The sequence below is a fragment of the Pollicipes pollicipes genome, unplaced genomic scaffold (genome assembly GCF_011947565.3).
Source record: "Pollicipes pollicipes isolate AB1234 unplaced genomic scaffold, Ppol_2.1 Scaffold_4295;HRSCAF=5057_pilon_pilon_pilon, whole genome shotgun sequence".
NCBI lineage: Eukaryota > Metazoa > Arthropoda > Thecostraca > Pollicipedomorpha > Pollicipedidae > Pollicipes > Pollicipes pollicipes.
Window position 1 is genome coordinate 10866880 of NW_023596461.1, and position 22485 is coordinate 10889364.

General features: G+C 44.9%; 1 protein-coding gene across 1 annotated transcript; it reads right to left on the bottom strand.

Annotated features, from left to right (window-relative positions):
* Nucleotides 1-687: 687 nt before the first annotated feature.
* SelT (selenoprotein T) lies at nt 688-6856 on the bottom strand. The gene is given in 4 exon segments (XM_037219415.1): nt 688-2322; nt 2829-3024; nt 3378-3507; nt 6607-6856. Coding segments are annotated over 4 exon segments (618 nt in total). The 5' UTR covers nt 6783-6856; the 3' UTR covers nt 688-2206.
* Between the last annotated feature and the right edge of the window lie 15629 nt (nt 6857-22485).

The window sequence follows — 22485 nt, forward strand, 5'->3', positions numbered from 1 at the left end:
AATCGTTCAATCTGATGCGATAACGGGGTGTTAGACAAAGCCATGCATCTTTGAGACGGTTTCTTCGACAATTAGATAATGTAGCTTATGATTACGACTGATTCGGTTGAATTACGGTAGGTATGTAGGCCTAGTCAAGGTCAAAACTAAATTGATTTTTTGCTGGGGACCTCGCCTTCTTGACGCTACTTTCTAATTTCTTGATCACAGGGAGGACGACAAATGTGTCATTTGAACCTCACAGAGATTAGAAGAGGTCGCTGACCTACACTAACACCAATATCCCCTTTTGACAGCGCAAGGAGGCCCTTATTGACTGCGAGGCCCCGACCAATGTGGATCGGGGCCCGGCCGTCATCTACCGAGGGAGCCCCTAATCGATGCAAAGGGCCCTCTCACTAGCATTTGAGTGTCCGGCCTTGCGGTCCTCAAATCAAGCCCCTAATCGGCGGTCCCGAGAGGCGCTTCGCGCACCTCTTCGGGCACCACTGAACGCTGTCCCTGGCCGGACCGATGCCCCAAAAATAGGACCCCCTGGTAAGTGTTCTGGCAACACAGGGGGCCCCTCATCGCTTAATGGGCACCGACCAATGTAAATTGCGGTCCACAGCCTGGTCCCTGCTTGAGAAGTGGGCCCCCGTGCCCCGATCGACGCGGACCCGACACGGACATCATGAAAAACCAGCGTAGTGCATGCTGCATATATTTGCACCCCTTCGCACTACGTTGTCCACGTGACACCGGAAATCACCTGGCACAGAGAAAGTAACGCACATTTTTGCTCCATTAGTACCGACATTCTAGAGCTAGGCGGAAGTCACATCCAACCGGGCAGCGCCAGGTTCTACGCACCGCGCCAGAATGTTGGAGTCTGCTTACGATTGACAGGGAAATCACCTCAGAGTGACACTAAGTCCGCTTCTTTTCAGCTATGCCCCTGCTACCTCACGCAGATCTTGGTGGTTTCATGACATTACAACCGATAAGGCTCTGGCACCGAAAAGCGATACTCTGCCAGAGCCATTCGTATGCAAGACACATGTCTGACAGGCGCCGACTACTCGTCGTCCAAATGACCTCAAATGGGAACTGATATATTTTTTAAAGAACACATAACCACATTATATGCAGAGCGAGCACTACAGAGAAGCCTGAGCACATCGAGCAGTAGTATGGATGTCAACAAACCCGAATTAGGCAGTTGAAAGAACACTTGTGTTCCGAGAAAAACTGACTGAACCATGCCCATTTAGATGATTTTGCATTGTTTTTTGTCCTCTTCATTGTACACAAACAGAAGCAGTTCCGGGATTCAACTAAGAAAACATCTTTGCTATTCAATGACCACGCAAAACTAGAACAACGTCGAAGGTTTCGACAGTACCTGCAGCTTATTGTGTACCATTTCTCCAGCATCAAGATAATCACACACATCGCACAAAGGCGACGCCAACTTCTGCGGTTATTAGAAACGTGTTTTACTCCAGGACGCCCATCAATGCAACACACCAATGCTGGATCCACTCACTCTGCCCACAAATGCGCTTCTCTGTTCATCACTTTGGCGAGTCAACGGAAATACGGCACGATTACTTTATCATCGGCCATCAGCGCACGACACTCCGGTTTACAAGTCGATGTGACTTGCCGAGCGAAATTCAAAACCGAGGAAACAAAATTCAACCCGGATGACGAAGACATATGCTGATCTTTGAAAATGTCTAAAACTGCCCCGACATATCTTTACTTCACGCATCACAGAGGAGGTATTCACCCCTGTCGAAAAAGCCAGGGAGACAATTTTCATCTTGAACACATGACTGATGTTGCTGAAGAATCATTCCACCCTCTGAAGGAACATAGTCCTTCGGCTGACCGATGTGATACAAATGGTAATCCGTCTCACTTTGTGATCCCTGGTAGTTATCCCCACACAGCACGATATCCATGGCGTACACTGAGAAGTGCACGTGACAAACACAGGAGCAATACCTAAACACACAAACAATCGAACGGAATCGAGACTAATGCATTGCATAACATAATACGCTGGGCCCGGCGCAGCCTGACCGCACGACCCGTTGGCTGACGTGCAACTTCAGGTTTACCCTCACCGACGCGCGGTTTCCAAGGCAACCGTCATCCAGCAGTCGGCCAACAGCTGGCGCGACCAGACGCGTTAGGCCGCCGCTTGCCGCACGGGCGGCTAAAAATTGCCCACGTTGTTCGTTCCCGACCAGCGGATCTGGTTTTCTAGGATCTGAGCCAGCTCCGGAGGATTGGGAATTCTCCCTGTCTCCAGCTTCGACCAGACAGGCACGTCTGGAAAAACGGCGACACGATCAGCACGCCGGCAACATGAAGCCGTCGCATCGGGTGAAAAACCACACACACACATCCACGTTGCATGCTAACATGTGGAACACTACACTTTTTCTACGGCGCTGCACGACGAACATATTGTTTGCACCGGTTTGTACAGATGAGTGGGCCCACAGCACCCACATGCTAGGGGGAGCTTTCTCAGATCAGAGTTGTGCCCGGTGCTCTAACGATTCCGAGTTAGTCTCCCCTTTTACGGAAACGATGGGAGAGCGACCAACGGACCATAGACATACTGTTATATGAAACAGAAATGTCGTCACAACCAGTAAGTTTTGTGCATTAGCTGCGATATGTTATGCTAAATACTGTATGAATATATGAATTGTGGGAAATATTCTCGAATACTTTGTTGTGCAGCTGCAAACAAACAAGTTCTAATGGCATGATAACAGGGCATTAAAACCTGAAACATTTCTATGCAAGAAGACTGTTAGAAGACTTACCATTGAACTGAATTTCAAATGCACCAGTTGATATCAGGTTGGTTTCAAAGAAGTTGCAGACAAAGAAGATCATCATGCAGCCATAAATTTTGTTTTCCACCAGCCAACTCCACCACTGGGGCGTGGCACGATTCAGAAACTCGAACGGACTGCCCCCAGCTACCACAAGCATTATGAACAGCAGCTTGGCCACACCCTGGGGAACACCCAGAACACAGTCAGATATTTCAACATGCTGGCACATATAGTCAAGCTGGCTGGAGAGAAGGCACCAACCCTGCCAAGCTAGCACAATATAAATGACTTGTGAAAATGTGCTGTGAGAATGATTAGATTGTTCCACAGGCATATTGTATTACTAACACCAGTGTGTGACTGACTGCAGACTTTATTCTAGCTTACTTATACTGTAACCTATTACACCTATAATTGGCATGCGTTGAGCTCTTTAAGGCAAATTAGGTGTCCACTTTTGCTGCACTACACATGTCAGCTTTGTCTGCCAATTATAGCTTCCATCATGTCCCATTTCCCAGTTTGTCATCTTACAATGAATTGAGCAAGTCCCATCTTCCACTGTGGGGGAGGGAAATTCTCCCCCTCCACTTGCAGATCAGGGAACTTCTCTTTGATGAAGCCAGCATACTGCTCAAATGCCTTCCTGTAGCCTCACGAGTAGCTGAAACACAGAACGTCATTCTCAGCTGTCTGACGTAAACTGCCAGCAAACAAAACAGAACACACTGTAAGGAACAACTAAGAAGCAAGCTTTTTAAATATCTGAAATATTTAAAACGCCAAGGACAGACCTGCTGCACCCTCTGCCTAATTTGTCATCTCCTTGTATCCAAAACACACACAAATGGGCAGCTATGATGAGGAACCCTTTTGTGCCTTTTACTCATCCCTTCACCTGTGATACACATCAGTTACACCATTGTGAGCTGTTGAGTGAAGAGATGGCATGGACCAAAAAAGTTGGGAGGGGTGGAGAAAGGTAGTTTTGACTTTTCTCTTCTTATCATGCAACACCATGCCTCATGGGGTCAGTGATGATATTGGTTGAGGCTGTGAAGCTCCTGGCTCATTGAATACCATGGCCATGGGGTAATAGTGATATCTGCTGGGGTTGGAAGACTGTGTGATCTTAGATTCACTGTCCCTGTTGAGGGGAAAGGTGCATGGTAGCACCATACACAACAATATGTGCTCTTGCAATGTATTTATAATCTGCCTTGTATTGCAACAAAATATATACCATGTGACATTTATGATGCTTTGATTTTATTTTGTATTCTTGTATTTGATATTATATCAAGTATTCTTGCTTGCACCCATTTACACTACAATTAAATGAGGGCTTTATTCTTTGATGCTGTAATTCAAGCTCATGTTGCATGAAAATAAGGTAAATCCTGATGCTGGTTGTTCCACCAGTATAACATTTCTTTCAGCTCAGTTCTTACACAATTTTCACCTTAAGAAGCTAACATGGCTTCAGTTCTACATCTACAGCTATACCTATAGCTATCACAGCCTTTTGTAAGATGTAGAACATCATCAGCAAGCTGTAAACTGTTTGCTTGCCTGCACCAAACTACAGTATTTTAAATACTTTTAAGACCAATCAGCACCTTGTAAATGAATGGATTTCTGGGATCTGATCTCACACTACTCACACAACAACTGCTTAGTGTGAGAGGCCCACTGAGACCTGACCCCTGCCATCCCACCACACAATTCCACATCAATGACATAATTTGGTGGTGAGAGCTTAACATGCCCCAATGCCAAGCACTATCAGTCAGGCCTTCTGACATCATCTGATCTTTACCACAGTATCTACCACTGGCCGATGGCCATATCTGTCAAGGGCAGATGGCAAATACCTAAAGTAACTCAAATTCACCTCCACAGGGTTTGAACTGTTTCATGTGGTTGTACCAGCACTAGGCCTGATTACCCCCTCCCCACAGATGGGTGAATCTGAAGGCAGGTGTTCTAACCAACTGAACCATAGCAATGGACAAATCAGTTGCATGCTATTAAATTATACTTTGATGCCTCCCTGATGATGAGCTCTGGCTAAAGAAAAATGGGGAGACTAATTGGTAGCCACAAAATAATCAAGTCTGTTTAAAACACATGATCTACACAATCTGCAAACCACCATAACAATTCTAAGTAAATATGTTACATCTGATTTCCTGTAATCACCACTTTATCACCAAGTCACCAGAATACCTGCCAATTAGCCTGTGAATGCTCTGTGTCAGTAGTTGGAGAGCAGGGCAGCATGTCACTTTAACTCCTCACAGCATTATACCATAAAATTGCTATTAAGATGCACCTAAGTAGCTCATTAAGTGTGACATGCTCTGGTGGAGTGAGTGGAGTAATTCGGCCTCAAGGTATGAAAACCTTGAAAACTAAAGACACCAAATGTACTTGGGAGGTAGGACTTATGTGAGATCACTTGTGTCAAATTTCCATGCTTCTAGATCCCAACCTTTATGTCAAATATGGTCAAACAAGTTAGAAAATGAAAAAATGTCTGAGGTCCCCTCAGACCTCTACAAACAACTTTAACCCAGATACATATGAGCCAAAGGTTACTTGATATCAGAACAGATCAGTGACTTTATTTGATATTTCAATGGCCATGTCATGATGGCCAAAAATCTTCATGATTATTTTGATAGTGATATTTTTTCATAATAATAATTATCCTGATTATTTTGGGTGGGGTAAAAACTGATTGAGCAGTTTGGAAGCATCATACCATAACAGGCCTGAAAACAATTTTTTGACCAACCATGTCATTTGATACCACACAACCTGTCAAACAATCATTTAGTAACCATCAAACCATCATCTAGTGATCCACCCTACATCAGTCACCAGATTGAAAGAGGACAAGTAAATAAGTAATGCTGAATTGAATGGTGAAAAATTCATGAAAATCAGAAGCATAGTTCTGAAGCATGGGCCTGTTAGCAAATACATTTTAACAAGTCACTTCAGACTTTGAATCCTTTCTGAAGTTACAATAGTGAAACAGGCTTCACAACTAAAACATGAACAGTCAGATGATAAAGGTGTAAACCCTTAATTTTGCATCATAGAATTTTCAGCAATTTTGTTTTACAGATTAAGTAGCCTGAAGTACTTCACTGCCTAATTTAATGATCTTGGCTGTGTTTTGTCATGTGACATTGAAAATGCAACATAAATGATCAGTCAGGACTTATTAGTATACATTTCATGCTGACTGGTGCTGTGGTATTTGAGCATAGGCTCATCAGCAGCTAAGGTCAGTTAAATAGATCCTCCCAGGCCTGTCATGGTTTGCAAAGTGACCAGAATCTTCTCCTTCCCATAAAATCCTAACACTGTGCCTGACAATTCTGCAACTGATGGACTGAGCCTGGGGAATAGGTGCCAATCTCATACCAAGTGAAAAGGCACTGAACTTAGTGATCACTATTTTGCTTCAAAAATGTTTTAGGAGTAATGATCCTTGAAATATAACACCTCTAGATATTAGGTCTTTACATGCTACAATTGATGGTGACCATGTGATGAGCTTTTGAGCTCTCAAATGTGTATGCTCTGAAAGCCATCATGTTGCTGCTACGCTGCACGTCTCCAGCGGAACACGTATTTTCCGCAGTCTAACACCCATCATTGTTAATGACCGATCGCACGTTTTAAAGAGAGAGAAAAAAATTATAGCCCAGCCACTTGTTGTAATGTGGGATAACATTCGCTTACTTACCAGTACAAAAATGTAACCGTCGGACCCATCAGTTTTGATGCGATTTTTGTCGGTGTGTCCCTGACGCTCGCTTCAACGCTGTTGTGAGAATCATTACCACCAATGAAATCTCTTACAACCAAAAGACAAAGAAGACCAAACAGTCCCAAATATGTAGTTTGATTAAACTCCGCCATTTCTACATTCACTCGGCCTCGCACCCCCACCACGGCGCCCCTTGACCGTGCTTCTCGTTACTCTGCGCGTTTTACGCCTCGTCATGCGCAGTGACGTAACATATGTTTCCTAAAATACAGACAAAAATTGTATGCCTGTTGACACTAACTATCGCCTTCTAAAATAAAGCTTTTACATGATATGACCTCTTTTGAGCACATAAGAAACCAGGCGGTCAGAAAACGGTGAAACTGCAACAGCTTTTCCAAAAAAAATAGTTTACTATGATATCCCACCAGCGTAAATTTCCATGAGGATGTGTTGGCCTGTATGGGTTACCCCAACTACCTACTTAACGTCAAATCATATGAAACTGCGATAATTTTTGCACCAGTATTAGCACCCAAACCATTTCTCCTTTCAGTATGTATAGCAACTAAATTCCCTCGGCGAAATGTTGAATATATATGGCTGAGTCCGACAAATGTAGAGGAACCATTCTGTTCATCTGCGCACGACTCTGGGGCTATGAATAGTCACCATGGTGACCTGTTGTTTAAAAATTCATAAAAGTTGTGGAAAATGCATGTTAGGAATCGATTTTTGGGGGTTTCTTCTAACCTGACGAGTTGTTTGCGAAGTTTGAGACTAATTACAGGAACAGCAGCGAAGTAGTGTCCAAGACGGTAGTGGCGTTGTCTTAATGTAATGGCGCAACAAAGGCCAAACCAGCGCACTCAGGGTAGCATCGCCTCGGCCGAAGGCGTGCATGTTGTTGATTGCGAGAAGTTGTTGGGGCTGGCTTGAATTCAAGTGAACGGAACAAATCGCGCACACATTACGGCGTCCACAGTTACATCAGAGGTAAATACCTGCCTGCATACCATAAACCAGTGGTGTTTTTGAAAGTCCTGATTGCGACGGTAAAAAGCCATCTGACTCCAACAATTTGAGTAGCATCTTAAATATAAGGCTGATATAAGCTGCTTATGTGTCAAGTTGGGTGACAGAAGAGCTAGTTTGTAGTGCAGCATCAGACTCATATTCCGTGCAGCAGGCCAGCAGGACAAACCCGACCAATGATACTATATAACCAGCAAATGACAGTCTTCAAGATTTAATGTGTTGTCACAACATCAAACAAGAACACAAACATCTATGAGGCACGACATGAGTGATACTTGAGAGCATCAAATCTTTGTTTGTTGCGGTGAGCACAATATTGATCTTTGCTAGTTCAAGTTAGGGTTAAGATGTTTGCATAACTTTTCAATGGCATATTGTACATAGGTCACCTTCCTTATAACAATTTGTTGCTAATAATCTCAGAAAACAAAATGTATTTATTCTTATCTTGCTGATACTATGATTATACTGATATCAGTATGTAGTAATGGTAATCATTTTCTGTAAGAGGCCGGTGTCAAATGTTATTGACTTATGATGGACAAATCACTGACATGAAGGTCAGGGTATACATTGCTACCTCATGTTAAGAAAGAGCATTGTACATCAATCATCATTTTTAAGGCAGAACATATCATAATTAATCATAAAACAGGTCATGTAAGCTCTTACCTTGGAACTTAAATAACTATGAAGGCGAACATCCAAGTGTAAACAAGCAGCAACCACGACCCTGGCGCCATTTATACGTGTGATTGCAACATTACTGTGTGATCACAACATTACTGCACATCAAGAACCATAAAAATGTTTGAGGCCAAGGTAGCAATAATTCAATAAGATGTGTTTCTTGGGTATCCAAGCAGTATTCCGTATTGTTTGTATATTGGTCAACAAGTTGGGGAAACATGACGTTTTTGCGTGGGAATGAAAAGCAAAATGAGAATATGGTGGCTAAACAGAACTTCTTAATATGGTACATATGTATGGTATGGAACATGGATGCCAATGGGACACTGGGTTGAAGGGGATAGGGTGGGGGTTAGGTTAGGTTAGGTAAGGTTAGGTAAGGTTAGGTTAGGTTAGGTTAGGTTAGGTTAGGTTAGGGTTAGCGTTAGGTTAGGTTAGGTGGTGGGTTGGGTTGGGTTGGGTTGGGTTTGGGTTTGGGTTGGGTTGGGTTGGGTTGGTTGGGTTGGGTTCGGGTGGTTGGGTTTAGGTTCAGGTTTAGTTTAGGTAGGTTAGGTTAGGTAGTTAGGTTAAGTTAAGTTAGGCTAGGTTGATAAGGTTAGGTCAAAGTTAGGTTTAGGTTAGATTCGGTTATAGGTTAGATTAGGTTAGGTTAGGTTAGGTTAGGTTAGGTTAGGTTAAGTTAGGTTAGGCTAGGTCAGGTTAGGTTAGGTTGTTAGGCTAGGCTAGGTTAGGTTACATTAGGTTAGGTTAGGTTAGTTTAGATAAGGTTAGATTAGGTTAGGTTAGGTTGGTTTGGTTAGGTTAGGCTAGGCTAGTTTAGTTTTGGCCATGTTCTGGACTATTCTGGCCTGTCTGTTTCAGAAATGTACCTAGATGCAATAAGAAACACGTTTCATTACATTGTTATTGTTACCTTGGTCCGGTACATTTTGTATAGTTCTTGATAAGTATAAATATTGTAATTACGCGACGACAGCGCAGAAATGGCGCTGGGGAGTCAAGGCGGTGGGGTGCATGCAGCGCTCGGGAGCTCGCTATCGTAAATATTACAATTTGAAGGAAGGAGCACGAATCTACCTGTTTTAAGATTATTTATGATATGTTCCACCTTAAACATGATGAATGGTGCACAGTAATTTTTTCTAGCATTATATAGGTAGCAAGCATAGGTTTCTAGCATTAGATAGGTAGCAAGGTATACATACACTGACATGAAAAATGTAGTGTGATATGTCATTCCACAGCCTCATGTAACTGAACTAACCTAACCATACCTAACCTAATCAATTATTGACTTGCAGCTTGTAGTGAGTACAAAATATCTTTGAATTATTTACACCATGTATAGAACTGGCACTTCAGAACCATTATTTGGGAGCAGTTGATAAGAAACATTATGTATTAGATGGTGTTAGTGATTGCTTTGATGTTTGAAAATCAGCAGTTTGTAATTCTGAGAGTCTGTGGCCTTTCAGTGTGGTGAATAGCTTGGTCCTATTTTTAGCATAAGTTTTATTTGGACATACTGTGCTTGAAAGTGTTGTGCACCTATTGCATAATTTACGGAGTACATCATCAAAATTTTGTGATTGTGATGTCATGCAAGCCACTACAACACCAATGAGAACACCAGGTACATTGCAGTTAGTGCAGCTACCTACCAGTCAAGGTATTATCCATCTTACCTGAAGGACATATGCTGGGTGAACATGATATCAAAATATGGTTCTGCAGCTATATTATATAGGATAGGATATATTATGTAGGATATATTATATGGGATAGGATTCCTAGATATATTTTATCTGAAACCAGAGGTGCGGTTCCCTTTTTGATTGGGGGTTCCCAGGCTGTGAAAAACTGTTGCTCAAATTTGTGAAGTCAGCATTTTTTAACCTTTATACTGGATTTAAAGATTTTCTCTGCTCATTTCCCATGCCAAAAAGTTACACCCCCATTTGGGGCCTCAGAATACAGCTGCTGTGTGATATGGTCCAAGAAGTCAACGCAGCAGGAGTAAAGATAATTCCTCTTTATGCAATAAACATGTCTTGCACAGTGATCAGCTGTTACATCTCACTACTGATGAGCCTGATTATGATTTTTTTCCCAGTGTGTGGTGTTGAGCTGGGTTTGTCTTTGGTCTTCATGTTTAGTCTGCATTCATTCATCCTGCTGTCACTGCATGAGCGAGATTGATAAACTCCAGGTGTTTTAGACAAATATCAGAGACTCAGAATTCTATAGGAATGGCACTGTTGTTTCAAACATAAAATAGTGTGCAGTGACACAGTGTCATCAATGACACAGCTGGTGTCAGGTACAATTTCATCAGTTTTGATGTTGCATTTCTGAGCTCTTGATGTTTTTCTAGAAATTATTTAGCTGCCAAACCTGGCCGGAATATAAAGAAGATTTTAAAAAAGCACATTGTTGTTAAATGTTCACTGCCCAATATTTTTGTACATAGTCAAGTATTACATCACATGTTTTCATACCAACAAAGAGATGTCATCAAGAAGCACTGTTGCAGCATGCATGCAAGATATTCTCTGTTCTCTGTGGTTTCCCAGGGTGTAGATTCCTATTCAATTGGGGGGCTTCAGCCCTGTGAAACTTCGAGAGAGAAATAGGCCAAGTCTGGGAACAACCCATTTGTTAGCAAATTTTGGGGTATGTTAGTTAAGTTTCATAATATCTCACCATTCAGCCCCCACCCCCAACTCACCTTGCAAAACTACGCCCCTGCTTTTCTCCCTGACAAGCCCATCTTCTGTCACCTTTGCCAGAAGATGGGCTTGTTGGAACGCAGTTCGCTGAGTGCTGTGTTTGAAGGCTTGTATGTTTGTAGGTAGGTGGATTGCATATGCTGGTGAGCAGGGTCGGACTTCGGAGCACATTGAAAAGGAGCATTATGTGGGATTGGCGATAAACTTCTGTTGCATCTCGCCTGCAGCATCCTTCTTTCATTCATGGGTGGTTTGTCACGTGGCACTACTGATGTTTGTGGACTCGCTCATTTCCATCTTGCGTCGCCTGCTGAGAACAGTTTGATGATCAGTTCCAGTTTATATTTGTTGAGAATAAAATGTGTTGGGGCCCAAAACATAAAAAATCAGACACTGCTTGCAGCCCATCGTCCTGTTGGTGGGTAATACATCCTACATTGTATTCTTACCGTGTTAAAGAGAGTTTCCCCATATATTCACGATCTGCAAGATAGTGAAGCAAACATCAGATGTGGTGAAATAATCCTACTTATACCTGTTGACACACTTTTAAGTGCAAAAGACTGCTTTAGACCGCACAGCTTTTCTATTTAGTAAATATGTTCCATGATGTGTCATCATTTGTGTTATTGTACTTCGCACAACATTTATTTTGAGCCAGTTGATGGTCATTTTATTTGGGAATTATGCTCATGACTGCCAGATATGAACAACTGAACAATTGTTTTCTTGGAGTTCGTTTTTGCCGGGCCAAGGGAATGACCACATTCGTGTGGTGTCATTGTGGTGTCATCGATGCCCTGCTAACCACGAAATAGTCTGCATAGTTTCCTGGACTTGTAGTTCATAAACCAGAGGGGTTTAGTTCTTCAGAAGGGCAGGGCTGTGCACTCCACCAAATTATCTTCAGCATGGCCATTTCAGCTTAAAACCCCAAAGAAATGTGGAACAATCCTTTAAGACATCATATTCAGGCTTGCAGGAATTATGTTTAAGTTGGGGGAGCGGCAAGCTCCAAAATGCCATAATGGGCCCTTGCAAGCTATTATGGCCCTGTACTGTCAAAAATGGACTTTCTACAGGGCAGATGGAGTCTCTACAGGACAAAATAGGCCTTCTGCAGTCAATGATGGGCCGGCCATGGGTCATAATGGGCCCACTACATGTCAGAATGGGACCTCTACTGGTCAGAATGGGTCCTTGTTGGCCAAAATGGGCTCTTCACAGCCAAGAATGGACATTCTTCAGGCCCAAATGGGCCCTTCTACATGCTAGCACTGGCCTTCCACAGTCAGTGATATGCCCTCTGCATGGCAGAACGGGTTCTCTACATGGAGAAATGGGCCCTCGGAAAGCCAGAATGGGCCCTCTATGGAACAGAATGTGTCCTCTTGAGTCAGAATGGACCTTCTACAGGCTAGAATGTACTCTCCCGAGTTAACCACGGGCCAATTGCTGGGCAGAAGGGGCCCTCCACAGCCAATAAGTGCTTCTCTACAGACCAGAATAGGCAATGCACAGTAAATGATGGGCCCTTTATGGGCCAGGGTCCTCTACAGGCCAGAAGTGGCCCTCCACAGTCAATAATTTGCCCTCTACAAACCAGAATGGATCCTCTGCAGGCCCGTTTGATAGGATCTGCAGTCAAGAATGGGTCCTCTATGAGCCTGAATGGGGCTATCTAGAGGTTAAAATGAACCATGTGCAGGTCAGAAGAGGCCCTCAGCAGTCATTGAATGCTCTACAGCTCATAATGGACCCTCTGTATATCATAAAAGATATTCTGCAGGCCAAAATGGGCCCTTTAAAGGTCAGAATGTGTCCTCAAAAGGCCAGAATGAACCATCTACAGTGAAGAATGGGCTTCTACAGGTTGGAATGAGCCCTCAACACATCAGAATGGATCCTGTACAGGCTCAGAGGTGCCTTTATTTGGTCAGAATGCATCTTAAGTAGGCAAGAATAAGCTCTTGACATGAATGGACTTTTACAGGGTCACAAAAACCCCTAACAGTTCAGAATTGACCCTTAATATGCCAGAATAGGTGTTAAGGCTCTCCATTTTTAATCATCAAGTGGGGGGGGGGGGGGGGGGGCAGGGGGCACCAACCCCAGGTTTCAGGTTGTGGGTGAAGCTGCCCCCCCCCCCCCCCCCCCCCCCCAGGTTCCCAAGTCCTTGGTCATATTTAGCTGGTATGTTGACAAATCAACCATTAGTGCACAAAAGTTCAACCATGAAAAGGTGAAATAAGAAGGCTTGTCTTGATACATTGTCATGGCCTTGAGTCTGCATTCTGCCATCAATATTAGAATCTGGCAGAGCTGTCAACATCTTGATTATGATATTGATAAATTATGGTAATAAAATACCACAGCTCTGATTGAAAATGATATTTTCAGCTATGAGGAGATTGATTGATGTGCAATACATCATTGTTAAGTTTGGTGCAAATCTTCATCTTGCCATATTTTGGGTTTTCATTGGAGGTTATTTTATTTTACCTGGTGCTATTTATGGCCTTGGCAGTGGCAGTGTGAGCCATTTGGTGACACAGTGCAAAATGCTGGGTAGAAGTAGTAGGCATTAGTACAATTGTAGTGAAAAGAAGGTTGTGGTAATGTCATTGTTGCCTTCTGGTATATGTATAATTTCTTTTGAATCATCTTTCTTCTGTCACTTATGGATGCTACTCCTTTCTGTGGCAATCATAACATGAATGGCATTCAGTGATGGCCCATGAACATTTAGAGATGGTTTTCAGTATCTGCTGTGTGTTGTGACAAAAACTTATAAATGGCTGTTGGTAATCTTAAATGAATGGCCTATAACACCCTTCTTCCTCAAGACAGATCCTTAGTACTGTTTTGAACTCTCCCAGTATGTGCATTTTTTTTATTGTCCTAGTAGTTTGCTGATTTTCTTATCTGCAGCTAATTGGCAACCACTGTGATAATGGTTGTTTACTCTAAGTGGTGCTTGTTATCAAACCCTCTGCCATGCCTTCCACCCTAGCTGACATTTAGGTGAAAATAGGGGAGTAGGATATGGTTTTGTTGTGCATTCATGCATCAAAGAAAGTCTGCAGCCTAATTAATTTGGTGCCTCCAGGTGAATTGGCCTTCAAAATTGATAACATGACAGGTGGGTGACAGGAAACATGTACAGAATGGAAACTGGTAGAAACTGTAGAACTGTAGCTTGTGGTCTTTATTGGCAACTTGGTCACCCAATCCTTATCATTTGCCTTCACCAATGTATGACAGGATGATGAAATGTTAAGTTTTGATATATTTATTCCCATCATTGCATGGTTATACCAGTATTTTCTTCTCATTTGTTGTATATGTAAAGAGTCTATGAGTCCTTATAAGTAGGACTATATAAGATATATAAGATAAGAGTCCTTATGCTATGCTGCTGTATTTGTACTTGTGTTGTTTTTGTGACATGGCATGTTGAATATTTTAGACATTCTTAAAGTACTTGCCAGGTCATACTGGGTTATTTTTATTGTAAGCAATTTGTGGGGGTTGATAATTGAACAATGTTGAGAACATTAGAATATACATAACTTGGTGACTGTTTTTTTCAGCCCATGGAGGACACAGAAGATGCAGTGAAGAAAACCTTCAGTAGGCCTGGGTTCAAGTTTGAGCCTGGCTTCCGGATTGATGTTCATGAAGCTGGGATCTGGTAATTATTGTGTACATCAGGTCACTTCTTTAAAGATTCTGGTGACTTGGCAAGTGCTATATGAAATCTGTGATCATGGCCTCACCATAAATGATGATTGAATTTGTTTGTAAGAGGCTTGAAAATAACTAGACATAGTGTGTCAGAAACATCTACTTTGTGCTCATTTTTACCCACTCTGTGTTTCTTCTTATGGCTTGTTAAGGGAGTGTCCTACCTTTTAAGCATATTTTAGAAACACTGGTGAAGCATCTTGACCACCTACATTTAGTTTTTAGTTAATCATCAAGCTTGCTGATGTTTGAACCAGTGGGTTACTGCAGACCAAGTAATGTCTGCTTCCCAAATTCAATGCACTTTGAAACAGGTGCTGTGCTTAATGCCAAAGAGGGGAAATAAAAGCCATGGTATGGCATTTTGTTGAAGGTGTAATAATAGGCACATTTTCATGCTTAATATTATATATATATATATATATATATATATATATTCCTGAATAGCATTTCAAGCTTTTATAGCATAAAGCACATGGCATTGCACAAATATTTTGTCCAATTAGTTAATTTCAAACATTACAGATCAAATATTGGAAAAACAAAACAAATAAGAAGCATTACTTTCATAGTGATCAGCAGGGTGCTCAGCAAGATTTCCCATGCCAGGGCAGCTGCTTCAAATAGAAATGCTAAGTTATTTAGGAGGATTTTGCAAAAGAAAACTGGTATGACTGATCACATTGGATGCATCTTACCTAACAACTTAACAAGAAGTGAAAAGTCCAAAATGTGGCATGATTTTTCAACTGACTGCCTTCTTAACTACTTGTTCAAAGTTCACCCAATTTGACAACAGTATTTCCACTGCTTAATTTCAAAGTTCTATCATGAACTTCAACATTTTGGCACAAGCTGTTCTGTTATGACACTCAATGAAACCTTCTCAATTTTACTGATGTTGCCACCCTCAGCTGCCTGCATAGGTTAAGTGTGGTTTATTTTGTGATTTTAAAACCCATTGGTATGAAGCATCAGTTCAAAAGGGCGGTTTTTGGTGCTCCAAATCAGGAATGTAGGCAAGCTGGCTACAGCGCCATCATAAGCTTCACAAAGTAACAGTTTCCTCAAGTGAGCTTGGGTTTGCACTATTCTGTTTTCACTGTCACTGATTTTGTTTTGGCCTTGATGTTGTATCACCGATGGGGTTTGGCTTCAAGTGATCTTGAACTTTTGACTTCAACTTTGTAACTCTAACTTTTTTATGTGCCATTACCATTTGGCCATACAAAAACAGTTTTGCCTATCCTATCACTCCAACATGCTACACAATGTTTTGAAGCTGCAAAGCATGTATGGCTCCAAAACCAGCAAGTCATTCTTGGGACCAATTCCTCCCTGGTGATGGCTGGAGAAGGTTCCATACAAAACCTTGCTGTGGATGCCACACAAGCTGTAACCTCGTGGTTATATCCATAACCTTGTCCCAGTCACTTGGCAAAAGGCTATGACATCCTTTGATCCTATGCAGTTATAGCAGACCCAAGAATTATTTTGGCTGCTTCAAAACAATGTTGTGCACTGGGTTGGCTTTTGGCTTTGGACTCAGTATGTTTAACTGATAGTTTGGCTCAAGCTTCGCATTTCCTAACTTGAAAGCTGCTGTTTTCAGCTTAAGCTTTGCGTGTGCAAAGTTTGAAGCCTCCGGCTTCTGATTCAGCTAAAACAATTTGAAACCACAGGCTTTGGCTTCGACACACAACTTTGAAATTTGTAGCTGCCAGCTTCAGCTTTGGCTTCATGCCATTGTCTTGGGTTCTGATTCTGATTCAAAGGTAAAAAAGCCTGGCTTTGTCTCTTTGCGTACTCTGAGCACATTTTTGTGAGGCCAATCACAGTTGTCTTGTATTATAGTCGACCTGTGAGTGTTCCACAAGACTATGTCATGTCTTTGCTATTGGTGCATAACTTTGCATATGTATACAGAGTCAAGCTATTATCAGGCAAAATATGTCACCATTTGTTTGCGGTGGGAAGTGGGACCTCCCCTCCAGTCGTGCTATCACTTTCTCTGACCTCCATTTGGGATGCTCAGTTTTTGGTCTCCATCAAGCAATGGTGATCACTCATCACCTAGCTGGGTTTTGCATAGGCACTAGCCATGTATACACATGCATACCTATATATATATATATATATATATATATATATATATATATATATATATATATATTTGTATATGTATATGTGTTTGTATACATATACATACACATATATACATATCTACTAAACTTAAGTTTATTCAGGAAGTAGTGCACCATCAAACTAAAACTCATTCAGCACATGCAAGGGACTCATGAGCAACTACACATACACACCATGCAGCCTTGGAGGCAGCAGTAAGGGCATGCAGAATGCAGCAATGAGAGCATCCACAACCTTGTGTGGCCATCAACCATTATGCAAGCCAATACAGCATGTGACAGCAGCAACACAGCACTATCACTAAAGCATGCACATGCACAACACAATATATGTGTGTGTGTATATATAATATATATTTATATATCCAGTAGGAATTAGGGGTGATATAAACTTATGTTGACCTTGACTGCATGATACTGGACATGCACTACAGTTGTCATATTAGGCTTTGTGAAGTGAAGCCAAATCATGCTTCACCATCTCTGCACAGCATTGTGAACATCTGCATAATAAAACACATTTTCAAATTTCAGTCAAAGCCAAGTCAAGTTCCCCTGGTTCAAGTCAAAGTATGCTGTCATTTGCTTCCAGTGTGCCACTTTGGAGTCATCTGTAGTCATTCCTGCCACGTCATTGACCTTGGTGAACTGAAAGCACATACTGGACTGACTGTCTGATGATGCAAAATTGACGTGAGCTGACGTGGGCCATGAATAGTACTCACAATTTATATAGGTTAACCATTTTGGTTCATGGTATAGCAGTTATGTGGACTGATTTGGTCCTTCGGATTCAGCCTAGTGTGACCTTGCGGTGAAATGACTGGAGGCTGCTAATGTAATAGTGTTCCACTGGCTATACCACCAGCCGGTATTCGGCGGGCCCATTGGGAAAAAGCCGCCGCCGGCGTTCCAACGCCGTGCAGAGGTTACAGTTGTCAAGCATTGGATATCAGCTCAGCGCCCCGACTCGGCCAGAAGTCAAAAGCACCTGTTGACCTGTATAAAAGCTTCATGCTTAGCTGGAGTGAATGCCGTTATGACCTGATGTTTGAGACCTCCGAAAGCACCGTCGGAAGGGTCGCTCAGAGACTGGCAAGTGTTAGATAATACAGGCTGTTGGATCTGGGATGCTCGACAGGATCTGATTTTCTCCCTGGAATGGCAGGTACACTTGCAAGATACTGCAGGTGGATTGGGTGAAGGAGCTCATCTTGATTCACTACGACCGATGGTCCCACAAGTTCGATGAGTGGGTACCCATGTCGTCTCCAGACATACGGCCCTGCAAGGATAAACATCGACAGTGAGTGCTCTCCCTACTCTTACATGTTATCATGCTGCCCCTTTTGGCATTGTAAGGTTTGGCAAAAATAAACATTTGAGTTTCTGCAGAGAAAGTATTGGCTGCTATTCGCATTTTTACATTGCTTAATGATATTTGAGTTGAGTTCAGTGAAGTAGGGTTGAATCTCCTTTGCTGCGCGAAACTTACGAATGATTAGGTACGATTAAAACCATTTTAAAGGTGGATAATCATTTCACCAATAGGCTGCATTCACGAGTAACCACGTTATTGGTTGGAGGCCTAAAAACCATTAATAATTGTTTTTATGTGATACGGCTCCCAAAGTATGTTACTGCCAGGCTGAGTCTACGTGTTTTCATAACAGCAGACAAATGGCAGCTGTGAATGTCGCAACAGAAAAGAAGAAACGGCAACAAACTGGGGCAGTGAATCGTCGCTCGCACCGCTCGGGTTGCCCCCTCCCTCCCCCTCCCCCTCTCCGTGCTGTTGGCATGACGACTCTCTGCTGCGCAGGCGGCACCACAGCAAGAAGTATTTCCGCGTGCGGGAGGACGTGTTCGCGCAGTGGGCCGACGGCCGGCGGTATCCGGGCTCCATCCAGGCGGTGCTGCCCAACGGTGAGCGTGACTGGGTGGCGCCCTGCCCGCGGACAGCGCCGTCCGGCCGGCCCGGCCTGGCACGGACGTGCAGTGTTGCGGTCATACCGCGCTCTGTCCACCGGCTGCGGACTTGCAAACGAGTGGATGTGATTGGCACGCCGTCAGTGTTGTCAGCAGAAGACTTGGGCTTGTGCTGTCAATATTATCAGCAGCGATGCGAAGGCGGTGTTGTGCTTCCTGCGTGCATCAGAGCATGGGGCCGTCACGCCTTAAGGAATGCTATTTGGACTAGCCTGCTTGCCGTATGTAATAAAGACCCTAGGTTTCCTTTTGGTATTGTTCACATTATATTGTCACAGGGGTTGCTTTGAACCCTTGTGAACATTGAGTTCTTTTTTTTACGTATTTCTTGCGACCAGTTCCATTTAGCATATTCCAGGCTGATATGACCCACACATTACTTCCCTGAAACGCGAAGGGTTTGGTCTCCACTTGAAGAAGAGATAAGTTTTCTATGCTTGCAGGCATCCGACAATGTGGATATTCAATGTGGATTCAGTCAAGCCTGTGTGGAAAAGTGCCTTCGTTTAATAACGTCTCAGTTGTAGGTTAATGCAATTGTAAATTGTAGCTCTCTGGCGAAGGCATCTGAGGGATATGGGTATTACAATTTCTATCCCCTTCTTGCCTACTTTAGTATTTGCTTCTGACCTGCGCCATTCATTTGGGATGATCAGTTTTGCAAAGCACATACGCTGTCTCATTTTCTAGTCTTTTTGTTTGGTCAGTAGTAAAACTTCAGTTACTTTTCCTCAAATGTCTTATTGTTCGTCTTATTATATTCCTGTGGAGGAAGATGCATGCCTGGGAAAGGTGAGAATTGTGCAACCAACTCTTACGAGTCAAGTCAAATTTCCTGACGTGAGTCTGTGTCCCCGATTCCCTCGTATATTTCCTGCGCACGGTTGCTGGCACGCCCCCTCTCCCTCCACAGACACATACCAGGTGATCTTTTACGATGGCTACGTGAAGAAGCTCAAGTCGAGCAAGCTGAGCAAGTGGACGCGTGAGAACGAGCAGCGGTTCGGCACTGCGGCGCTGGCGGCCGGGCCGGGCGGGCCGGTGCAGGCGCTGGCCGCCGTCGCCGGCGCGCCCGCCCCGCCCGCCCCGCCCGACCCGGCCGGCTTCGTCGCCGAGGTACTCGACACCAAGCGCAAGCGCAAGACCAACCCCATCGTCGAGAAACTGCTGGGCCCCAAGCGGGCGCGCAGGCAGGTGGGCACAGACGGGTCGGCTGCTGGGGGAATGACACACCTTTTGGTCAAAGTCAGCCGATAGGGCGTATCCGGAACAGTGGTCAAGATGGTGACATTGAAGATTTTGTTTGAACACTGGGGTTTTGTTGGGCTTAGCCATTTGATCATTATCACCTAGCGGTCAGACATTGGAAACATTTGCTTTGTGCAATGTGAGTTAGAGCATGTATTTGTTATCTGTCCTGTTGTGAAATGCAACACAACACAAGCATGTGTATCTGCTGGCGTTCTAAGCCATTGCACGTCTACTTTCCCAGTCCAAAGTTGAGCTGTTGCCATTACACAAAAATATCTAGTCTTCCTGTTGGCTGAGGTGCTTCCCACATCACTTGATAAAGGCCTCGGACAACGCTCTCCTTTGCACGCCTTGACCCTGGCAAAGCAGCCAGTGCCTGTTGAGCGCCACCGAGATTTGGCGCCAGGAGTGGCGACTGGACCGTTTGGGGTGTCACAAACCATTCAGGGTCCATCTGGGGTGTTCACGCTGGCTTGGCCCCATGGTGTGGGTCTTCCTCACCATTTAATGCCAATGTACGTGGCAGTAGCGTATCTCCTGATGTTGCAGCTGCGTGAGGAGAATGAGCACAGGCAGCGAAGTCCGTCCGGCCCGCCGTCCGCCGGCAGCGCCAGCAGCAACCCTGGCGGCAGCAGCCGCAAGCAGAGCTGGACCATCCGCTCGCGAGAGGACGCTGACGCCGCCGAGACCGAGACGGACTCGGAGTTCTCCGCGGATGACGCGGAGAGCGCCGATGACTCGGTGTACAGCGAGTCTGTAGCTTCCATGGACGGTATGCATGTTACATTGGCGGCTGGGAAAGGCGATGCCAACCCGAACCAGAAAGTTTTTGTAGCGTGCTGAAATTGTCATCAGCTGTAGCTTTATCAGCTGCCCGTGTGCTGAGAAAGGCATGCGTCGAATGGCAGGTCGATTCAGATCACTTTACTCTTATTATATGAATTGACTTGCTCTATGAATTGACCCCATGAATCTACTTGCTAACGTCGCATTTGCCGTTTCATTACAAAGTACCTTCCAAACATCCCCAAGCACGGCACTTGTAAGTCGTTTCCCGTGTTGGCCTACGATCGCCATCCACTGGAGCGCGCTGACCGGTTTTGGCGTGTGTGCTCGCCCGGCAGATACGGCCAGCTCGAGCCAACGCTCGGCCTCGCCGGCCACGCCGGACGACCTGCCGGCCGGCTGGCGGCGCCAGCTCTCCTCGCGCGCGCAGGGCAGCCGGCTCGACATCACACTCTTCTCGCCGGACGGGCGCCGCTTCCGGTCGCGGGCCGAGCTGGAGCGGTTCGCGCAGCAGGCGGGCCTCGAGCTGGACGCGGCGGCCATGTTCCGCCGTCCGGCCGCCGAGAAAGGTGGGCCGCACGGGGAGACAGAGCCGGCAGAGATGGCCAGGGCCGAGACTAGCTGGCGGCACAGGGTAGCTGCCCGAGAGGCAGAGCGGGCGGTTCTGACTGGGGCTGGGAACAGCTTGTGGCACACTAGCTGCCCGGCTGGAGAGCAGGGCCAGAACACTGCTAAGTACATTATAGCTGCTAGGCATGCCAGTTACCCCGGGGAGTGACGGCTGCCGACGACAGGTTTCTGAGGGTGTGGTGCAGCGTATATGATTAAAGTTCATTAGTCGCCAGGAGTAATGGACAGTGGCTTTTATGTGAAAGCCTAGTGCAGTCTGCAAGGGCTGTTCTTCATTCCGTTTACGGCATGGAGAATCCAAAGGATGGAGAATGGAGACAGCATGTCAGAGAAAACTGTAATTATGAATTGTGTCGATACCGATGGTGTATGTGCTGTCTTGGTTTGTACTGTTAGTGGACAGTTGTGCCACATGTTTCATACCCGCTTCGACGACAATGGTGAGGCCTCCATGTTACGGATATTCCCGTCGATGAGTGATGGAGCCGTGTGTATCATTAAGCACGTGGTTCGCCCGCCCGGTCGCCGCCGGTCGGTGATCAGCGCCGTGTCGTGCAGGCGGCGCCGTCCGACAACCTGCCGCGCCGAGACCGCCGCCGCCGCCTCCCCGGCCGCCGCCCCCGCCGGCGGCGCCGCCGCGTCGGGCCGACTCTCCGGTGCGGACGACGGTGTGCCGGCTGTCTTTCGCCGCCGAGCGGGCCGTCGGAGGGGGAGCCGGCGCCCCGGCCGCAGCCGGCCCGCTCACCAAGAGACTTGCCGCTCGGCTGGGCCTGTGAGTACGCCGGCGGTGCGGCGCGCTCTCGCCCGCGCGCAGGTACGTCACGCCCACGTCACGCCAGACGCCGGAGCGG